The following is a 23,544-nucleotide window of genomic DNA, read 5'->3' as shown; positions in this document are numbered from 1 at the left end:
TCTTAGTAAAGGTTTTTAAAATTATGGGAGGTTTTGATAGAGTGGACACAATATTCCATTTGTTGGGAGAGAACATTCCTAGAGGCCATCAATATAAGATAGTCACCAAGAAATCCAATAGGGAATTCAGAAGAAACTTATTTGCCCAAAGAGTGGTGAGAACGTGGAACTCTGTCATGGAGTGGGTGAAGCAAATAGTATAGATACATTTAAGGGAAAGCTCGACATGCATATGGGGATGGTGGCAATGGAGGATTACAATTCTAGATTCAGATGAAGAAAGATGGGAGGTGGTTTTGAGTGGAACACAAATGCTTGTATGGACTGGTTGGGCCAAATGGCCTGTTTCCGTGACCTATATCCAATGTAATTACATACCAGTCCTAGTCCCACAAACCCTTGCTTAGAGTGTTACATGTGCTGAACTTGCCAGAGTTGTGTGCTTTTGCAATAGAGTATGCATAAAGATTAAAAGTCATTGGTAGTATAATGTTTGTAGATCATGATTGTAGACCCATGACATTGATCACAATATTTCAATCTTTCCCCCACCCCAGGCACGCCACAATAGAGGGTTTTTAAGGCCTTCCTATGGCAATAACTTTTAAAGAAAAGACGTGCAAAATTAAAAAGGAACTCAGACTATGTCTGATAAAGGAAAGGGATACTTTGCAAAACAAAAATGAAAGAAACTGAAATGGTTGCAGAACTAACATTTTTACTGGACTTTAAAGTCATGAGAAAACTCTTTCAGAAAACCTCAAATCCAATGATTCAACCTCTCATAAGGAAAGCGAGAAATGTCTTTGAGTGCCTCCTGCCCACCTCTAGTTAACTGTTTTCAACAATGAAAGAGGCCATGCTCTTGGTCCTATATTACTATTCAACTAATTCTAAACTCTGTGGTCAAATCATATATTCAAAGGCTGCTAGTATGGTAAATTTCACCAAGCTGAACATTTGTTTTCTAATGAACCAGCCATCAGAAATATTTCTATCCTTGCAGTAGCCAAGGCATTATACCTAGGAACAAATGTCTTCCAACAGAAGATACCAAGCTGGGTGCAAGTCAAAAGACCACCTCATAGAATAAACATGTCTAATTACTAAATTTAAATACAATGTGTGCCTTTAGATAAAGCCATAAAACACAGATGACGGCATTACACGTCATGGCCTTGTCTTTCGTAGCAAGTTCATATCATGTCATGAAAAATCTGTCAGTTGAAAGGTGTTGTCATTAACCCACCCAGATACTGAGCCAGAGAATTTCCTCATTTATGTAGCTCAGCACCATGCTAAGTGCTGCCTTTAACCACTTACTTAAGAATAAGTGGAAGATAAGAATCAGCGAGCAAGTAGTCAGAGTGAAGAGTTGTACACCAAAGCCCTTGGAAGCATGGTAACTGGTCACCCATTCACATACCTCACCACAAGCTACTCCTCTAACTCATAAGCTAGTACTCACTTTCGGATCTGAAATGGCTGATCTCAGGCAGGCTAAGGCTGGAGCAATGCAAAAGGCCTCAGCCGCATTAGGAGGAAAGAAATCAGTAAGGATCCCAACTTCCAATTACTATCCACTGATCCCTGCGTGCTGGTGGATGTCTCATGAGGTGAGGATCAACACAACTGCAAAGGCCTCTCTGAACTTATAGCAAATCAAAGCTGGGAATTCTGAGGTCTTTATGGCTCAATATCTCAAAGGGTTCAAGACAAAGCAATTCAACCAGCAGATTATTGCTAAGAAACCACAAAGCGTGTGGATGGATTTGATAAAAGACTAAGTTCATCCAAGTGGTCAATGAGAGGATGGTTTTAAAATCAACCAGCAAGTTAGATAAAAATCTGTAATACCATGGCCCCCTCAGTGGAAGGTACAAAGGCCATTATTTTCATAAGAGCTTTGAAATCAGATGATGAGACAATGAAATTTGATATTGAAGTAGTGAAGCAAACATTGAGCAGGTACAATTTTCTGATTAAATGTATGCAGTAATTACATTTTTCAATCAATACTCAGTTTGCTTAGCTAATAGGTGGAAGACTAAAAATACAGTTGAGTGTTTCATATTATTACCTCAACTTGCCAACCTTCTAAACAAAAGGACATACTCACTGAATCAAATGTGTACACCAGCTTGGCTGTAGCACATCTTTGGAATTGAAAGTGGGATAATAAAACAATGTTTGTGAAAACAGAAAGCCAATATCAAGCATCGTGAGATAATAATTTCACTGAAGATCACATTCTAATCAAGACCCACACTGCATATCTACAGGGCTCATCAAGCACTTGCTGTGCTCTCCACCTTCCAGTCCTATCAAGTTTGCTTTTAAAAAAGCACTTGCATCTTCCAGGCTAGATATTTTGAAAATAAATTACTAATTTATAGTTGGTGTAGATGAGCAGTTTATTCACTGTCTGGATTCCTGTAGAAAATCTGACTCTGGCTTCAAAGTAAGTCAGGCAAATAGGACCACAGTACAACTTTAAGTTATCAAAAAGCACATTTAAAACCACTTAGCCAGGGTAATCTCTTGATTCACAAAGGTGATACATGTTTGGAACAACCTGTCATGTAGGTAATAGAGAGAAAAATATCTGAGGTTCAAAAATACAGTTAAATATTGCAATGGGACAGTAGGAATACCAGAGGAGTAAATTTCAATGCTAGAATTAGAGTACCAGAGGCAATCGCAATGAACTATCCTTCCAATCCTTCTCAACCTGTTTGCAGCCTTTGACACTGTTAAACCACAGCACCCTCCTCCAATGCACCCCTGCCATTATTTGGCTGGTGGAACTGCTCTAAGCTTGGTTCCATCCTTATTTAGCTAATTGTTGCTAGACATATCAATCACCTGTAATGGCTTCTCTTCCTGCACTGCTACATCTGGTGTCCCCCAAGGATTAATCTTTGGCCCCCTTCTATTTCTCATCTGCAAGCTACCCCTTGGCAATACCATCTCTATCTCATTACTGCCTCTCTTGACCCCTCCACTGTCTCCAATTTGTCACACCGACTGACAAGAGAATGTTGAGCGAGCAGACATTTCCTTCAACTAAATATTGGAAAGGCTGGAAGTCATTGTCCTTGGTCCACAAATTCCTTTCCCTGGCTACCATTTCCATCCCTGGTAACCATCTTTTGCTGAATAAGACTATTTACAACAGGCTTGCCCAACCAGCAAGCCCCTCAATGGAGCCCCGGGAGCCACTGTTCAAAACGTGGGTAAGGAGGGAAGACGACTCCTGCTACTAGCCTAGTAAAGGCAGAATCAGACATTGCTGCAATCATTTTGGTGCAGTAGCCCACTAAAATTCTTTGTCTCTGCTCACAGATGAAAACTGACCATAGCATGTTTTTCCAGGATGGAGTGACTCCAGGTTTGCCACCAGGCACTCAAGTCATGACCTCCACTGTAATCAATGAAATCATTGCAACTGCAAAGGTTTCTCCATGTCATAGACACGACTGCAGCAGCCTGAAGGCAAGCATAACTAATATAATGGATTTTTGCTTAAGTAAATGGATGGACACGAAGAAAAGTTATGGCATAATTTGTTTTCTCTGAATACACAATATGGGAGGTAGGGAGAGGGCACTTTGAACAAAATGTTATTTGAATTTATAAAAGATAACGAACCAAAATCGTTCACCAGCATGTTACTCAGCAAAAAGAAACAATCACTGCTTAGTGCTGAACACATGGTACAGTGGCATAGCTTCACTTGCAGTTTTTCATTTGGAACTTGCAAGTTCAATGTACAGATTATGGTCATTAATGCCTTCCGTGACTTTTTTTTAAAACCTAGTTGTAGTTAAGTTTTTAAAGGTGTTCCCACTAGATTATGTTGATTGATCATTTAACACTGAACCGGAACGGCCACATGGCTTTGAGGGTAGAACACTGCTCCCAACCTCCTTTGCTGGTAACCTCCAATTTACTTTGTCATCTCCCTATTCCCTTCTCCTAACAGCAACAACAAACCACCGCACTTTAAACTCATTGTGAACCATAATACTACATAGTGAAAGTATTATGCAGACACCACTAGCCCTATTTAGTCAGAAAGCTAAGTTACATAGCAACACTACCAAAGAGACACAGTAAAAACTAACCAGAAAACATACAATAACCGAGCAACAGAGGTCATCTTACCTTTGTTTTTTTGTTCAATTGCCTGTAACAAAAGAAAGCCGGTCAGTATAAAAATAAACCTTATGCCTAAATCACCAAAGCAGCTACATAAATAGATTATGCCCTCTTGCTAAAAACACATCCTATAAATTTTTTTAAAATCAGAGACACTTTACTACAAAAACTTATGCACCACAGCCAACTGATACATCAGAACAATTGCAGAAACAAATTTTCACAGTAGTACATTTTCAACAAAAGCAGATATTTATTAGAGAGAGACACCTTGCATTACACATGGGCAGACTTCTAGGTGTTAGATGCATTCCTACCCTCCCAACAATGCAAATGAGTCTATGAATATGTTGAATTAAGACAGATACCATAAAAGGTGGGCAACTAATCAGTGATGTTACCATTGATATAGCAATGAGGTTTCCTCATTGCACAACAGCACCTAGCCAAAGTAAAGGTGAGTGATGTGTGCAGATCACTCTTCAGAAAGGAACTGTTAGAGAAGCTTTGCCAGACTCTCCTCAGGTTCCATCTTGTATAGTGTATTCCATTTTGTAGATAATAGCTTCTGGACAGGCAGGGTCTGGAATGCATCCAAAATAAACCTCATGGTCCCGACATAGCTGGTACAAGCTGGAATCAAAGATAATTTTCCGCTCTTCTGACCTGCTGGTAGATAAATCCATCAAGTGCTTCTACCCTTTCCCACAGATGTAAAATAGCTTATGCTATAAGTCTTGAAGCCGACTATAAACTTAGATGAACGACGGCCATGGAGGCTGCACCCACTGATAGCATTATCACTACAATCTTAAATCCCAGCTACATAAGTAACTACCACTTCAAAAGTGCTTTATCACTGTAAAACACTTGGGACATCCTGAGGTCATGAAAATCACTATATAAATGCAAGTCTTTCTTTCATTACTAGTTAATGTAAACCAAGGGTAAAAGCCATGTAAGAGTTAGAACGTAATGAGGTGGATTTGAGTATAAAACAGGACCAATGTGATGCAAAATTGGATTGCGAGTTGGCCACAGATTAGTGCTGATAACATCCTCTGCATCACTGGGTGCCGTTGTCTGAGCATTGTTTCCGCTAATAAATCTGTAAGCAAGAGTCTCTGCATCAAGAGAGCAGTTCCAAGGTTGCCTCTAATATATCAAATAAATATAATAAAAACACCTCAAATGGGAGTGGGTTAGGTGTTTTTGTATAGCTATGTAGTATGGCACCAGCTTATTTGGAAGGCTATCCCTTAAGATGTAATTTTAAAAATCTTCCTAGTACATGGGCAAGAATTCCTGCTTCCTTCAAAGGATAGACTATATGGAGTGTCCTATAGATGTTTAGATCTTCACAATTAGACGGGATCATTAATTGGTGGGGTTGGGGTCCTTACCATGTAACCCTACAGAAGTGCACAAATGTGGGGGCTGTGCATGTGCGCTTGAGAAAACATTGAAATTTTTCTCCAAATCAACAGAATAGCTTTCGCCTAAAATGTCAAAGCTTTCCAATAAAAATGTTACTCCAAGCTACATCCTTCACTGCCTACCCCACAATTATGCACCAGTACTTTGAATATCCTTAAATATCTTTTGAGAAAGGGTGTATTTCATTTGAGCATTATGTTGCCCCTTCAAAAGTAAAGGACAATAAATACTATACCTTCTTCAAAGCGGCTTCCTTTTTTTTCTTGTCGTCTTTTCTCTTTTTCCTTTCTTCCATCAACTGTTCTTCCTTTTCTTGCACTCTATCCCTTTGGAACAAAAACAACAAGATTCAGGGTGCGCACACACTACCAAGACCAATTATCTGTTGGTTGCTGGAATAAAAGACTTGATCTGATATAACTGGAAAATAGGAACAGTTCTGTCTAATCTACTTATGGGATTACCCTTACATTAACCTTTCAATTAGTAGCTCATAAAACGTTGTACCTATATGTAACAGGGCACTAGGCTTCAGAATTCAATCTGTTTTTAAAAACATATTGCTCAAAGTACCTTGATTTTACAAGTGCTTCTGAATCGCCCAAGTAATTAGAATGGAAAAATTAAAAGTTTACACTAACATATGCACGTTTCTAACCAAATAGCTCTTAGCTAGGCTGTATGAGCACAAACACATTCTGGAGAATACAGCATTACTTGGATTTAGTGTCTCAAAAATAAACTAGCCTAATGGACAACTGAAACATTTCTTCAGGTATTGGAGGATGATTGGTCTCTTGGCGCCACTCTTCATTGTTTCCATTTACTATTAATAACTATTGGGGTGTGCAAGGCCAAACCCAACAATACAATGGCCTGGTCTGGGAATACTTGTACCTTCAGGTTGAAGAGTTGAGGAAACTTACAATTTGACTTTTCCCTACCATTACAAAAGGATCATGAAAAGCTTTGGCTGAACAGAATTTAGCAAATATTCTTATTTTTCTTCCCCCTCAATTGCAGTTCTCTGGCCACTGATTGCTGCTAATGTAAGCCTGCCAACTCCCCTTGTTCCAGCTGTTGGATAAATCCTTTCTCATGCATTGTAAGAGCTGCCACTGTATGTGCCCCCTCCACACACACACACTGGCACCAAGAGACCAATCATCCTCCAAAACCGATCACTAAAACAAACTTGCTTTGAGAAACCTAGATGAAGGGAAAAGGCCCATGGTGCAGTGCTCCAGAATTGCTGGTTCAAAGCATTTAGAAAAAGGCTCTTACCACCACTGCTGTAATAATTTAAGTTCCACTTCAGCAAGGACATGATTGGAAATACAGGGTTATGGTAAAAGAAAATTTCATCCATATCACTACAGGAAAAGGGAAATTCCACACGTCAGTTTATTGCTGTCTTGAAACATAATGAGGGAAACAAGGAGCGGCAGACAGTGAATGCATAGATTTCCTTTTATGGTGTCAGCTTGGCTCTGTTGGTAGCACTTTCATCTGCAATGCAAAGCTGTGGGTACCAGTTCTACTTCAGGGCATGAGCAATTATGTGGATCTACACTGCATTGCGTTATTGCATTGTCAGAAATGTTAAACTGATCTAGGCAGTGGACATAAAATATCCCATGGCATCTCTACTCCAGGCAATTACAACCAAGGAAGGCCAATCAAACCATTTTTATCCATTGTCACGTCAAGAAGGCATGAAGGGGGAAAAAAACGAAAAGAAATTTGTTTCTGTTCCATATTCTGTTTAAATTTTTTTTTTAAATGAGCAATTGCTGGGCTGATAAAATGACCACAGCTAGTCACATGCTGGTAGTTCTGTAAAATTTTTCTTTTTAAAAAAATTCATGGGATATGGGCATCACTGGCTAGGCCAGCATCCATTGCTCATCCCCAATTCCCTTGTTCAGGGGGGCATATTTTAAGAGTCAAGCACATTGCTGTGTGCCTGGAGTCACATGTAGGCCAAACCAAGGAAGGACAGCAGATTTTCTTCCCTAAAGGGCATTAGTGAATCAGGTTGATTTTTACAACAATCAGCAATGGTTTTGCGGTCATCAGACTTATATGGAATTCAAATTTCACCATTGCCATGGTGGGATCTGAACTCCCCAGTGCATTACCATGATGCCACTGCCTCCCCCTGAGCAATTATGAGCAGTTCCAATGGGCAAAGGCAAACTCATCAAGCTCCTGGAACATGTGAACACTTCAGCCAAGCAAACACAAAATGCAAGTCGATGAAACATCTGCCCCAGCCAGCACTGAACAAAGGAAGAGCTATTTGTGACTCATCTTCAATGTTGTACTAACTGTTCTACAGTTACCTGTTCAAAATACAATGGGTTTTAACAAGCAGGCCTTAAGGTACATTAGCTGAATGGCTCGACCGGAAACCACCTTGTCACATGACCTAGAATGGAGCTGTTTGAGTTATTTTAACTACACAGCTTTTGGACTGTTTTCAGTTATGTTTAACCTCAGAGATAGCAGCACTCCAGGATATAGCAGCCTGCCTCTGACCTCCATCTCTCTCAAAGCCTGGTCTCCAGAAAGAATCCTACAGTTCACCTACAAAGTGAACTAATTCCCAGAACACAAGCATCCTCACCGGCCTCAGCCTTCAACCGAACTCCTAAAAAGACCAGGACTTCTGCCAGACAAAGCCAGCTGAAAGAACCTCCTTGGACAGTGACTCAATGGGCTCTGGACTTAAGTGAAACAATAGTTCTTTTTTCTGTAGTCTTTGCCCTGTAGCTCTTTCATGCCCATATTTCTCTTTCATTGTGTGAATGTACCGCGGTTATGTAGCGACACACCCTCTCCGCATTTTTAGTGTGTGTAAAAAAACTAACCCTCTGATTTCACCCTATGTCGAGTTTGCTGCAGGGTTAATAGAGGGCGGGGTCACTCCAAAAGTGAAGGGTGGGGGAAGAAAACGGCACCACTTATAAAGGGGAAAATCAAGAATCAAAACTACCTTTGTTTCCAAATGGTGGCAAGGGGGAAAATCAGGGCTGTTTAAATTAAACCCCCTCCTGTGTAACACTATGCACCCAGGAAGATCCATAAGTACAACAACTGCAGTGCCCAAATTATTTCATCAATGAATTCAAGGTCTTTGCTTTCAGTACTCTTATGCAAAGGTCTGTTCCTTACTGATCATTCTGTGGGAAGAACACCCCAATCAGTTCTAAAACAAACCTTTACTAATTTGAACTCATGCCTCCTTATTCTACTCAAAGTAATTCTGGATTCCTCCTTTTTTTTTAAATTCATTTAACTACTTCAACTATCTTTTTTAAAAATTCACCTCAGTTGCTTCCTTTTCAAAATCAAATGCCCACATTTCTCCAGTCTTTCAAGATCTCCCAAATTCAAGGATGATATTTGAGGCTATTATTTGCACTCCAGGGCTTGAATGCTTTGGAGATCAGAACTAGATGAAGTATTCAAGATGCAGTCTCACTATCACATTACAAATTTGATTTTCTGACTTGTACTACTTTTGTTGATTTTCTACATTTGGCAGATTCAACTCAAGTCTGACCAAGACTCTAAAGCCACTGTTGGTTATGTCCTTACCTATTTTATTATAAATCATGAAGTACTGATGCATCTATTTTTCCTTCCCTTTTTATTCTTTCACGGGACGTGGACGTCACTGGCAAGGCCAGCATTTTTATTGCCCATCCCCAATTGCCCTCGAGAAGGTAGCAGTGAGCCATATCCTTGAACTGTTGCAGTCCATGTGGTGTAGGTACACCCACAGTTCTGTTAGTGACTGTCAGGAAGAGATATTAATGTAAATAATGTTATTGGAATTTTTTTTTTAAAATAGTCTGTGTTAATTGGATTAAAGCCAGCTAGTCTGGATGATTTGATGGATAGTAGTTTTGAAATATAAACAGAGATAGACGGTACATTTGCATTTTGTTGAACAGAGCACTTAAAATGAGTGAAATCTTGCACCTAGCTAGGAGATACCAAGCGCTGTTTATATTATGAATAAAATTGGTACTATGAAAGGGGTTTTATTGTTAGAAGAGGCGGAGATCAAAGGGCCTGGTGATACAAAGAGAACTTGCATTCAAAGGGAAGGCTAGGTATAGTCTGATGAGAGTTTGTATGCAGGTCAGAGGCATGTAATATCTAAGCAGCTGTAAAGCTACAACTGTCTGCAAAGGAAACAAATTGAAAAGAACCCCATTTTGAATTCATAAGGTGAAAATGCTTTGCTTGGTGTCTGGTTAAGTTGGTTATTGTTGCCTTAGTGGAGATTAATTTTGGAATTTATTACAAGTTATGATAGTGGTAATTTGTAGCCACGTGTATGTGTTTAATTTGTAAATTAATAAATGTCTCGTCTACTTTGATATAAAAACCTCTATGATGGTCTTATTCCTGAATTTAGAACTGAAATTCAAAACATACCAACAGAAAATATAAGTTATGACAATTATTTAAAGTTTCCCTCTGGGATTTTAAATAACAGCCTTTACCAACTGCTGTGTCATGACAAGGATGATGGTCCAAGATTTTGACCCAGCGACAGTGAAGGAACGGCGATAATAGTTCCAAGTCAAGGTGACGCGGGGCTTGGAGGGGAACTTGCAGGTGGTGGTATTCCCATGCATTTGCTGCCTTTGTCCTTCTAGGTGGTAGAGGTTAACGGTTTAGAAGGTGCAGCACTTTATACATGCCCACATTAAATTCCCATCTGCCCACTTATATATTTTGTTCAACTAGTTCTGAAGTTCAGTTCACTCCCTTAACCAACACAGGCAAAAATATTAACTGCTCATTAACTTATTTGTGGCACCTTGTGTATGTTGGCTGCTGTTTTAGCCTGCACAACAATGATGGCACTGAAAAAAATAATTCAATGGCTGTAAGGTGTTTTGGGATCGCTTGAGGATGTGATAAACACTACAAATGCAAGTTCTTCCTGTCTAGCATTTAGGATTATGAGACTGTTCTGCAGAATATGAGGTCCCTTACCTCGCTCTTTCAATCCTGGTGCAATAATGATCTAGAAAGTAATTTTTCTTTAAAAATTAATTTGTAACTCAGTTTGGGGATGTGCAAATCAGACTTATTTCCTAAGTTTTCAGCTGGGTGTTAGAGCTACACCACTGGTCCTGTCCCCCAAGGAAGGGAGATTCAGTGACGATTCCCACTGCAAATGGATGCCAGGCAAGTACCGTCAATTTAATCTGCTCTGGGGATGGGAAGGGCTTGTGAATGCCCCCTGAGAACATGACTAGGGGCAGATACGTAGCTCCCATGGTAAAATAGCCTTCCCAACGTTCAAGGTCTAGACCACATGTGATAGCATAGATATGTAACCACAAATATCCTTTTTACTGGATATCCCCTGGAGGTCTTGTGGCTCAGCAGATAACGCCCCTGCCCTTGAGCCAGAGGCTTCAGGTTCAAGTCCCACTCCAGGACTTCTCGACCATGGAAGGAGTGTTCATGACGTGGTTCAAACCGTTTGATAATAGGCCTAGTCTAATCCCTCCAACATTTCCCCACTATTCCCCAAATCCCTCCAGCACTTCCCCACTATTTCCCAAAGGGGGAAAGTGTGAGAAGGGATACAAAACAAAAACTGGAAAGCCCAATAATTTTTAAGAAAACAGGCAGGATATTAATCAAGGACACACTTGCCATTCCTTAACTGCATGGCACACATATCAATCGCACTACAACACAAGTGTGCACTGATAGCACTGATTAGTGTCTGCACAAAAGCTGTTTTCACTTCACATCAACCATTAGGCTAATTCCATCAGGAATGAAACAAACGAGCCTCCAGTGTCAGACTGGTTCTGATTCAGGTTCTATTTACACTATCAGTGTGAAATCAAACCACTTACTGAGAATCAAAGACTCAGGATACCAGAGCAATCTTTTTGAAATGTGCATCAAGTGAAAAAACATGACAAGAAAAAGTGTCAAGTTTTATAAGAGTTTAAATTTTACATATACACTGGGGCCCCATGATAATGTGGTCCACAAAGACAATCTCGAGACCACGTTATAGGTGAGAACACGTTATGACAAGATCCGTTCAAAAGCACCAAGTCAGTAGCCAGAATAATGCAGAACCACAGATAAATTGATATACAATCTTTAACAGATAAACCATCTAATTTGTTGCAAACAAGACTTCTAGGAACAGAATTTAAATGTACAATCCGATGACTTAAATCCACAGATCATCAGGTCTTGCTTATACGGAGTATACAAAAACATTTTGAGTGCACACAAGCAAAATCATAGGTCATTAATTGAATGGATGGATGCATATTAAAGGAGTAAATTAAACTGCTCATATTTACTCCTCGCCTCTGCTAGATGTTGGATGTTCTGAAGATGTGTCACATTTGCAGTTGATCTTGCGTTGGTTTCCAACCACCTCAGCAATTCTTCTAGGTAGTGGATAACTATATGGAATGATGGGAGAGGCTCAGACTTGGCATTATTCTCGTCATCTTCTTCAGCTTGCTGAATGCCTTGAGGGCTTGGATCTGTTATACAGTCCAATATTTCATCATTCATCATCATCTCTAATAGCTTGTAGGTTGTCAATATTCAGCCATGCATTGTTGCCAGTATCTAGATCAGCTCCAAGTAAGGGCCCTGTGTTGTTTAGATCGTGGGCACTAAACTTATAATAGTCCACAATTCAATTCTCCTTGTCCTCTCTGTTGATACTAGTGATACCAGGTTCTCTGGGGGTGGGTATGCAGGGCAGATGCCAAGCAGGAAGGTGGCCTTCTTTGGTAGTTTGTTCCAAAATGTTTTATGAGAGTTAAGAGTTCATGGTAGTCTTCAAAAACTGATGAAGTCATCTAGGCTTTAGCACTACAGTACTGACATGGTGATGATTTTAGGTTTAGATAGTGCAAGCGGCATGGTTTGTTGAATTTTTTGATGATGAGCAGACTCTGCTTATGTCAGTCAGTTTTGGGGCAGCAAAGGACTGGAAATCTCGTCTTTATCTAATTAAATCCAAGTCTTTTGTTGGTGTTATTTCCTTTTGCCAATGGCTTCCCTGCCAACATTTTCTAGTACAGGGCCATCTAGTCAGTTGTAGATCTGTTCTTCGGCGTATCATCCTTTGCCCAAAATCATCTTTAATTCAACGAGAAGTGATGTTGGGGCTAAATTATCAGCAAATCATCGTTCTCTTTTTAAAGTAACTTGCAAAATTTTATGCAGGTTCTTGAATCTTGTAGCCATCTTTTCTTGGCTTAAAACTGTATTTGGATGCTGGTATTTTTACTAATTTGTTGGCAAAACAATTTAGGCAGAGCTTGAACAACAGGACCAGAAATGGAAGGGAATGCCTTTGGCTCTCTGCTGGGTGAGCCACATGTATACAGCTGTGTCGAGATGTATGTTATTGGCATTCAGGGCTTGCTTTCTCACTTGGCTACCTTCATCCATCCTAATTGACACCCTTCTCAACTTCCTGTTCATCATTAAGCCACACAAAGCGTTGATTCAGCGACTCCCATTCTTTTCAAAACAGATGCTTGCACAGCGTCTTCCTTGATCCGGTCGATTATTTTCAGCTTCTCGACAATGGTTAAGATTTTTTTTTTAGTGACTCAATGGACAATTTTATGGGTATCATTGAAAGTACATATGGCCATATCCTAAATTTGACATGCATTTTTTACAGAGGAAAACGGTGTTCATATGTTAGGAAAATTTCATCACCATATCCCTTAAATTCTCATGAGGCTGCCATCTCATTGGCTGATTCAAACTACATGCTTTATCAAAAATTTATTATAACAATGAAAATATAACCAATAATCCAGCAGTTAATGAACGGTTTTGTGAATATTATATAGTATATTTATTTAAATTTATATTTCCATATGAAGTGTGCCCTGAAATTTAAAAATTTGACAATAAAGTTTAATTTTATTGAATCGCTTGTTGTGTGGCAACAAATTTAAATGAAAAACTCTGGGGTCCAAGACAGACCCATGAGTTCCAGGATATAGCGGGCCACATCATAGTGGGGCCCCAGTGTAGCATGATGGTCATTGCTGTGTCAGGGCTAAGAGAAGAAAAGTCTTTTCTCATGAGAAGCATGACTCCAGATCAAAAGTACTACAGGAAAAAAAATTGGAAACAAGGCATTATATTTAGGACTTCATGCCATACATATTGACCCATGCAAAGCCTGTTCAATAAAGAACATTTCCACCCCAACTGTGAATTGAAAGGTGCACATTTCGGAATAATTGGTGGGAGGAGTGAAATATTCTCTATGTTCATCCCTCACCCCAAAACTAAGACTAAACTCAGATGTAAGGAAACCAGAAAAATTATGAGCACTGATCATTTAAACAGATTTTCAAAAATCAGGTAAATGCCAGATTTGAGTGTACAGATTAAAAAACTCCCTGCTCACTACCAAAATACTCAGTAAGAAATTTTGAAATTAGTAGATTAAAACCAATTGTATGGTGAAATTTTAATTTATTAAGCTGCTCCTGAAGCCTAGTCACAAAGAAAAATAAAACCCAAGTTATCTAAAACTGCATGCTTGATAATCGAGATGTGACCGGTATACTGTAATAACCGCTAGGCCTCTGGAGTACACTGAAATGCCTCACATGCATGTTTTGGCCATGAGCGAACACATGAGTGCTCTAAACTCACCGGAGACCACTACTGACAGAAATTTGGTGCGGCTCCATTACAATACTGTACCAAGCTCATAAGTCCAAACCTTCTGCCTCTGGGGATCACTTTGCATACTATGGAGCCTTGTGGGCCACTTGGAAGATTCAAATCAATGTTTCCATTAACCTACAAACAGAACTTGGAGGTGGCTTTTTTTGGCTTTGTCCACCAAAGGGGGTAGCAAAACTAGGAACTGCCCTAACCAGACTTTTAAGGTACCTGAAGTTCAAACAAGTCAAACCAATGAGCAAGAAATAATTGCAAACAGAACTGAACTGCTAGGATCCATGGTCACCCTGTCAGCAATGTAGAATCTTGCTCACACCACTCAATTCAATCACACAATTCCGTAGAATTTAATAACACAGCCATTTCTCCCTTCTACAGCCAACTCTCAACTCAAGCCCTCCAATTCATCAGTATATTTGCAACCTTCCATAGTATAAATTTGGTTTGGTCATGACAATGAGCCCTTAAAAAACTCAATTCACAATGGTCAGTACACCAGAGCTCAGCTAGTTGATAAAACTGGTATAACTGAACTATAAGGCAACTGGCATGGTGAGCTGTTGACTCAGCACATGCTGATCTCAATTCCTCTCCTCATTCAAAACAAGCCAGCTGAACACAGAAAAAGCCACAACTTATGAATAGTAAACAAAGAGTCAGTTAGGTTGTTTTGTTCTACAGTAATCTTGTTATAGCTCACATCAACTAGCTTTTATAGATATGTCTTGTATTGGAATCTGGGTCATGCCCTTTAGTCTTCAGTATGCATAAGCTTGATGCCTCAAACATTTCTATTAAAATCACAAAGGGCAGAGAATGATACAAACAGCCACAAATCTCAAAGAAACAAAATGACAGAGTATGAACTCAATGTCATTTTACAGAAAGGACCTGCATTTGGAAGGCCCTTATTAACTGATAGGGTAGTGGCTAGTGACACCAAATGTCAAACGGTAAAAGTTCAAGAGATTAGAATAAACATCACAGAAATGGACCATTCAGCTCCATTAGTCTATGCGCCACTCGTGCTTTGTCCCTTCCTTCCTCATCTAACTATCAGCATAACCCTCTGTACTGGAAATACACAGCTCAGCTAGTATTGTACAGAGAGAAGACAGATTATGACATTTAGGTTTACCTCTCAAAATGTTCTAATAAGGGTTACACACCTGAATAATCATAAACTGTCTTTTTTCTTTATAGGTACTGACAGGCTTGTTTATTTCAAATTTCCAGCATTCACAGTCTTCCATTTTTATGTAATGATGTGAGAAAACATTCATTGGACAGAATACAAACATGCACCGCAAAGCTAACACAACATATCTGGACTGAGGAACAGGGAACAGACAAACACTGGTTTGTTTGATGCCAAGGCAGGAAAAGCCCAACCAGCTTTGAAGTGCATCTACAAGCCTATTAGTGACACACAATCTCCAACTTCATTTATACAATTCTGTCAATCATTAGCTCCAATAACTGGTTACCGTGACATTAGATTTCAGTAGTAAAGGCACCAATTGCGTACAATGTGCAGTTTCACCCAAGTTTTTATGAGTTCTAAATGTCAGCATGAGGCTGGCATACTCTCCGAAGCAAGCACAAGATAGCAGCTCATGACTTAAGTGCAGATCAAATCAGTGTAAGCTTGAGAACTTACTGAGGGAATTTTAAGGGTTAATGTTCTAAAATCTAGTCAAATTTGCACTTAGCATTTTGTCTACAATTTACCACTAAAGTTAAGTTTTTCTGAGTCTTCACCAGGGATAAACAAGCTCCCTGCTGGAGAGACCATTAATTAGTTAATTAGGAAGCTGGTTCAAATTGGTTTCTCCATCCAGCAGTGCCTGACACAGCTTTGTAGAATTTCAGCTAGTAAACATACAAGTGGCACAAAGACAGCACAGCTCGAGACCAAGCACAGCCCAAGATTTTGGTTAGTGATGGAACTCAGTGCAAGGGAGGAGATGCCGTTCTGACCTTTTATAAAATCGGACTGGTCCAAGAGAGGAAGCTGGAGACCAGTAGCATGAAGGGAGGTTTGGAAAGTTAGAGAGAAAGGACAAGGCATTAATGCAGGGCAAAGATATCCAGAGTGCGACAGGAAGGGGCAGGGCGTACCAGAGTGTACCAGCAAATAATGTCAGAGTAGGTAAAACCAGTAAAAGGCAGAATTAAAGGCTCTTTATTTAAATGCTCATAGCATTTGTAACAATATGGATGAAGTGATAGCACAAATAGAAGTAAATGAGTACAATATGAAAGTCATCACAGAGACATAGTTGCAAGGTAACAAACGCTGGCACCTGAATATTCAAGGATATTTGACACTTCAGAAGTACAGGAGGAATGGGAAAGGAGGTGGGGTAGTTGTGTTAATAAAGGGTGATATCAGTACAATAATGAGAAGTGATCTTGGTTCAAAAGATCAAGATGTAGCTTGGGTGGAGATAATAAATATCCAAGGAAATAAGTCACTGGTAGTAGTTTATAGGGCCCCAAACAGTGGCTACACAGCAGGACAGAATATACATCAAGAAAGAATGGGGCTTTGAAAAAGGGTATTGCAATAACCATGGGCGACTTTAATCTTCACATCGATTACACAAATCAAATTGGCAAAGATAGCCTTGAGGATGAGTTAGTGTGTTTTCGGAACAATTTCTTAGAACAATACGTTCAGGAACCTACCAGGGAACAGGCTATTTTGGACCAGGCAATGTGCAATAAGACAGGATTAATTAATGACCTCATAGTAAAGGATGCTCTAGGCAAGAGTGATCATAATATGAGGGAATTTCATATTCAGTTTGAATGTGAGAAATGTGGGCCCCAAAACTGATGTGTTAAACTTAAGTAAAGGCAATTAGAAGAGTTAGCTAAAGTGAGTTGGATACATAGGTTAAAAGGTAAGAAGGTCTTAAGGAGATATTTCATAACTCTCAACAAAGATTTATTCCATTGAGGAAAAAAAGGCTCCACCAGAAGGTAGCACCATCTGTGGCTAAGGAAGTTAAAGGTGTATCAAATTGAAAGAAAAGACGCACAATGCTGTGAAGATTAGTGATAGGCCAGAGGTTGGGAGGTCCTAGAAACCAGCAAAGGATGAATGAAAGAATAAAGAGGGAAAAACTGGGGTATGAGAGAAAACAAACAATAAATATAAATACAAGCAGTAAAAGCTTCTACAAGTATATAAAAAGGAAAAGGGTAGCTAAAATGAACACTGATCCCTTAGCGGGCAAGACTGGGGAATTAATAAGGGGAAATGAGGAGGCTTTGACCAAGTATTTTCTATCTGTCTTCAGAGTAGAAGGCACAAAGTATCCCAAGAATAACAAAATCAAGAAACAAATGGGAAGAAAGAACTAAACAATCACTATCACGAGAGAAAAAGAAATGGGAAAACTAATGACCAGTCCCTTGGAACTGATGGCCTGCAACCTAGGGCCTTAAGAAGTGGCTGCAGAGATAATGGATGCATTGGTTGTAAAATTCCAAAATTCCCTAGACTCTGGAAAGATCCTGGCAGATTGGAAACCCCCAAATTTAACACCTATCTTGAACAAAGGAGGGAGATAGAAAGCAGAAAACCATAGGCCACTTAACCTGTCTGTCCTTGAGAAAATGCTACATTATTAAAAGGGGTAGGCAGGCAGAACATGTAGAAAATCATAACACTATCAGGTAGAGTCAACATGGTTTTATGAAAGAGAAACTGTGTTCGACAAATTTATTAGAGTTCTTTGAGGAAGTAACATGTGAGGTGGGTAAAGGGGAACCAGTACATTTGGTGTACCTGAATTTCCCAATGGCATTAAAATAAGTACCACATAAAAGGTTACTACATAAAAGTTTATGGTTTTAGGGGTGATATATTAGGGTGGATAGAGGACTGGTAAACTAACAGGATAACAGCTTTCCTAATTACCTGCTGTGCCTGCATACTAGTGAGTCATGCAGTAGGACACCCACCCTCTGAATCTCAGAGCTGTGCAATCTCTCACCTTTTAGATATTAAGTTTTTTTTATTCTTCTTGCCAAAATGCACCATTTCATATTTGCCCACATTATACTGCATTTGCCAGATCTTTGCCCACTCACTTAACCTATGTTCTTTTGTAGCCTCCTTATGTCCTGTTCAAAATTTACTTTCCTACCTACCTTTATGTCGTCAGCAATTTTCACAAACATACCTTCATCCAAGTCATTTATGTAAATTGTAAAAAGTTGAGGCCCCAGTGCTGATCCTGTGGCACATCACTCGCTACATTCTGCAAAACTCAGTAAAAGACCCATTTATGCCTACTCTGCTTCCTTTTAGCTAGCAAATCTTCTATCCATGTTACCGCCAACGCCATGAGCTTTCATTTTCCACAATAACCTCTGATGTGGCAACTTAACAAATGTCTTCTGGAAATCCTAAGTACAGTACATCCACCCTATATCGACAGCATATGTGACTCAAAGGGCTCCAATAAATTGGTTAAACATGATTTCTCTTTCAAAAAAACATGTTGACTTTGTCTGATTGCCTTGAATTCTTCTAAGTGCCCTGCTATAACATCTTTAATAGCTTCTAATATTTTTCCTATAACAGATGTTAGCCTAGTTGGTCTGTAGTTTCCAGCTTTCTGTCTCCCTTTTTTAAATAAAGGAGCTTTATTTACTATTTTCCAATCTAATAGAACCTTGCCTGAATTTAGGGTATTTTGGAAAATTAAAACCAAGACATCAATATCTCAGTAGCCATTTTTTTCAAGACCCTAGGATGAAGTCCATCCGGACCCAGGAATTTATCAGCCCACAGCCCCATCAATTTGCTCAATCCTGAGTTGCTGCCTCCCTTCCATTTCTTGATTTACAGCTATTTCTGCGATGTCACTTGTACCTTCTATAGTGAAAACCGATGCAAAATACATGTTCAATTAATTTGCCATCTCCCTACTTTCCATTTTCAATTCCCCTGACATACTTTCTATAGGGCCAACGCTCAATTTGTTAACTCTTATCTTATTTAAATATCTATAGAAACTCTTACTATCCATCTTTCTATTTCTAGCTATCTTTCCCTCATACTAATTTTTCTCTCCTTAATGTTTTTTCTATTCGTTGTTGTTCTTTATGTTCTGTCCAAACTTCCGACCTGCCACCCTTTTCTGCACAATTATATGCTTTTTAAGTTCGATACTGTCTGACTTTTTTAATTAAGCACGGATGGTGGGTCCTCCCCTTGCAATGCACCTATTCTGAAATATCCCTTTACATGTCTGCCACTGCATCTCTATTGGCCTATCCCTTAACCTCATTTGCCAATTCACTTTAGCTAGTTCTGTTTTCATGCCCTCTTAAATGCCCTCATTTAAGTTTAAAATACTAGCTTCGACACACTTCTCTCCCTCAAACTGAATGCAAAATTCAATTACATTCTGATCTGCGCCTTCGCTATCAAGTAATCCTATCTTGTTGTACAATCCCAGGTCTAGCATATCCTGCTCTCTAGTTGCCTCCAGAATGTGCTGTTCTAAGAAACTATCACAAAAACATTTTATGAACTCATCTACACTACCTCTGGCCATCTGATATTTCTAGTCTATATGTAGATTAAAACTCCCATGATTATCGCTGTACCTACAGACAAACTCCCATTATCTCTTCCTTTATACTTTGTCCTGCTGTGTGATTACAATTAGGGGACCTGTACACTGCTCCCACAAGTGACCCAGGGTAATGCTCTGGGTACCCAGGTTTGAATCCCACCATGGCAGATGGTGAAAATTGAATTCAATAAAAATCTGGAATAAAAGTCAGATGATAACCACGAAATATTGCTGACTGTTGTAAGAACCCATCTGGTTCACCAATGTCCTTTAAGGAAATCTGCCGTCCTTACCTGGTCTGGCCTACATGTGACTTAAGACCCACAGCAATGTGGTTGACTCTTAAATGCCCTCTGAACAAGGGCAATAAGGGATGGACAATAAATGCTGGCCTAGCCAGCGATGCCCACATCCCATGAACAAATTTTTAAAAGTGACTTCTTACTTTTATTATTCCTCATCTCAACCCAAACCACTTCTATACCCTGTTTTCCTGAACTCCGGTCATCCCTTTCTAATGTGTTAATGCCATCATTAATTAACAGAGCCACCACTCCACCTTATCCTAACTTCCTGTCCTTCCGAAATGTCACGCACTAACATTTAGGTCCAAACCTCTGTCACCCTGCAGCCATGTCTCTGTAATGGCAATTAGAATGTACTTATTTCCATTTGCGCTGTTTTTTTTCAAATGCTATGTACAATTAGATACAGAGCCTTATCTGTTGATTTACTCTTAGATTTGTACTCTGTTCCTTCATGTCCTGCAAAACACTTGGATGAAGGGACTGACTACATTGTAGTCAATTTGTTGATGATATGAAGACAGGTGGGAAAGCAAGTTGTGAGGAGGACACAAAGTCTCTAAAGGGACATGGATAGGTTAAGTGAGTGGGCAAAAATTTAGTAGATGGCATATTATGTGGATAAATCTGAGGTTGTCCACTTTGGCAAAAAGAATAGAAAAGCAAAATATTATTTAAATTGAGAGGCACTACAGGATGCTGTAGTACAGAGCGACCTGGGTGTCCTTGTACACGGATCATTACAAGTCAGCATGCAGGTACAGCAAGTATATTTTTATTTGTTCACAGGATGTGGGCATCACTGGCTATGCCAGTATTTATTGCCCATCCCTAACTGCCCTTGAGAAGATGGTGGAACCTTCTTGATCCGCTGCAGTCCATGAATTAGGTAGACAAATGAGAACGTTGGCCATTATTGCAAGGGAGTGAAGTACCAAATTAGGGAAGTCTTGGCTACAGCTATACAAGGCACTGGTGAGACCACACCTACAGTACTGTACACAGTTTTAGTCACCTTATTTAAGAAGGGACACATTTGCATTGGAAGCAGTTCAAAAAGGTTCACTAGGCTGATTCTTGGGATGTGGGGTTTGTCATATGGGGAAGGGTTGAGCAGGTTGGACTTATACCCGTTGGAATTTAGAAGACTTGAGAGGTGATCTTATCGAAACATATAAAGGCTGAGGGAGTTTGACAGGGTAGATGTTGAGAGGATGTTGTTTCTTCTAGGGGAATCTAGAACCAGAGGGGTCATGTCCCATTTATGAAGAAGTTGAGGAGGAATTTCGTGTCTCAGAGGATTATTAGTCTTTGGAATTCTCTTCCCCAACAAGCAGTGAAGGCTGGGTCACTGAATATATTCAAGGCTGAGTTAGACAGATTTTTGATTGATAAGGGAGTCAAGGGTTTTGGGGGGCAGGCAGGAAAGTGGAGTAAGGCCACATCAGAGCAGCCATGATCTTGTTGAATGGTGGAGCAGGTTTAAAAGGCCAAATAACCTACTCCTGCTGCCATTTTTAAAGTTCCATCACGTCCTTTCAGGTTTTGCTCAGGCAGGCAAAGGAGAAGGCAGTTTTTAAAAAGTTAACTTAAAGTTTTGATTTCAATGTGGAAAACTCAATTACTGCAGATCCAGTTCAAGACCTTTTAAATGAATTGAGAAATCATTTTATAAATGAAATATTAGAAATTCAAATCAGCTGTGGGGAAAAGTATATCAAAAATATTGGATTGATGATGTAGGGATCCTGAAAAACAGATGCCCTTCTGGAATTTCTGTCTTACCAAAATATCTATTGACCTGAACCACAAACCCTTCCTTCTCAATCTACTCACTTTATTCTGATACGTATTGAATTGGGGACTTTGTAAGGGCTGCCTTGTCTTCTGCCATACCTCTACTCAGTGCTTAAAAATGCACTTTAATTGCATTCACTGTTTCTCTCAAAATTGTAAATGCTTAGCAACCATTACACATACAGCAAAATCTCAAAACAATGGGACTGGTTACTCTGTCACTAATCGTGCTGGTTTAAGGCAGGAAATAAAACTTAATAGGAATAGTCCATTCGGCCCTTCAAACCTGTAAAGTCAATATTATGGCTGATATTCAACCTCAATTCCACCTTCCCACCCTACAACTGATATCCTACAATTCAACAGAAATATTTTGGAAATTTTGGTTATCCATAGCTCCAATACATTTCAACTATAATCTTGTTAAATCCAGATGGGGGAGGGAGCAGTAAAAAAAAATGTCTTGCCGGTATATGCACAATATCAATGGGAAGTTGCAGCACCTCATTGCTGGCTATGAACTTCAGACAGGGAGAAAAGATCCGGATTTAACCAGGTTAGGGTATAAATATGTTGGAGCTACAGAATGCCAAGAACTCCAAAATATTTCCATGTTGAATTGCAGGAAACCATTCCAATTCTAAACAACTTAATGAAAAAAAATCCAACTTCAGTTCTTAAAACAAATGCAATATTCCTGCATTCCTGTTCTGCAGTAAAATAAACTGCCACAGGGCTCACAGCCTCCTCCTAAGTATACTGCGATCAAGACATCAGCCCAGATTATGGGATTTTTAAAAAATAGTGCCCATAATTATCTTCAGATAGCACTACACTATAATTTGTGTAATGGATGCTTTTGCTGGTTTAATGGATTAATGAATATTTAACTGCTGGAGCCCTACAATCACTGTAACAAACTGCTGACCTGTTAACCTACTTGGGTCACTGGGTTCTACAACACTGCACTATGCATCTCATTTCAGAGACTTCAATCTGAGCAGAGAACTGTTTCAGTATTTACAAATCTGATCCTCAGTCAGAAAGAGAATGGTTGTGCAAGGTGTGTGTGGGGTGGTGGGACGGGGCACTGAGGGTGGTAGGAAAGGAGAGAGCAAGGCTGCTGTTGTAAGACCTATGCAAAATATTGGTTTCATTTCTTCGAGAATGTTAACTGGCAATTAAACACAAATGATTTTTTTGGTTAAAAGACAATAAACTCCACTCCACATCATAGCTGTAATAGTACACTGTCTGGAGTGTATCTCGATATGTGCAACAAGGAGCCTCATTTGACATTCTAACTAACGAAATATGGATTCAAATTCAAGATGCAAAGCATATCTCTCTCTCTCAAATGGTTGCACTAACATTGCACACTCAGGAAGTGGTCAGGTTAAGGATGTCACATGAGTAAATATGGGAAATTGGTCTGTGTTTGCACACTTTGGGTGTCCTTATTGTATGATAGAACCCAGCATCTTTACAGACATCAGGTCCCA

The 23,544-nt window shown here is 39.6% G+C and overlaps 1 protein-coding gene across 10 annotated transcripts in view; it reads right to left on the bottom strand.

The window, feature by feature from the left end:
* The window catches only part of LOC121288670 (trinucleotide repeat-containing gene 6A protein-like), a 184,802-nt gene that overhangs the window by 136,089 nt on the left and 25,169 nt on the right, over positions 1–23,544 (bottom strand). For 9 of the 10 annotated variants that reach the window (XR_005945407.1, XR_005945408.1, XM_041207375.1 and 6 more), the window contains exons 3-4: positions 5,834–5,924; positions 4,168–4,189 (exon numbers count right to left, since the gene is read on the bottom strand). Coding sequence is in view for 8 of the 10 variants with exons in the window: in XM_041207375.1 (XP_041063309.1) it covers positions 4,168–4,189; positions 5,834–5,924 (113 nt within the window). In the remaining 2 variants the exon portion in view is untranslated. Of the gene's footprint in view, positions 1–2,119; positions 2,157–4,167; positions 4,190–5,833; positions 5,925–23,544 lie in introns of those variants that run through there. The other variant, XM_041207378.1, reaches the window with a different exon arrangement.

Source organism: Carcharodon carcharias, chromosome 15, assembly GCF_017639515.1.
Source record: "Carcharodon carcharias isolate sCarCar2 chromosome 15, sCarCar2.pri, whole genome shotgun sequence".
NCBI lineage: Eukaryota > Metazoa > Chordata > Chondrichthyes > Lamniformes > Lamnidae > Carcharodon > Carcharodon carcharias.
This window is presented reverse-complemented; position numbering and strand designations above follow the sequence as displayed.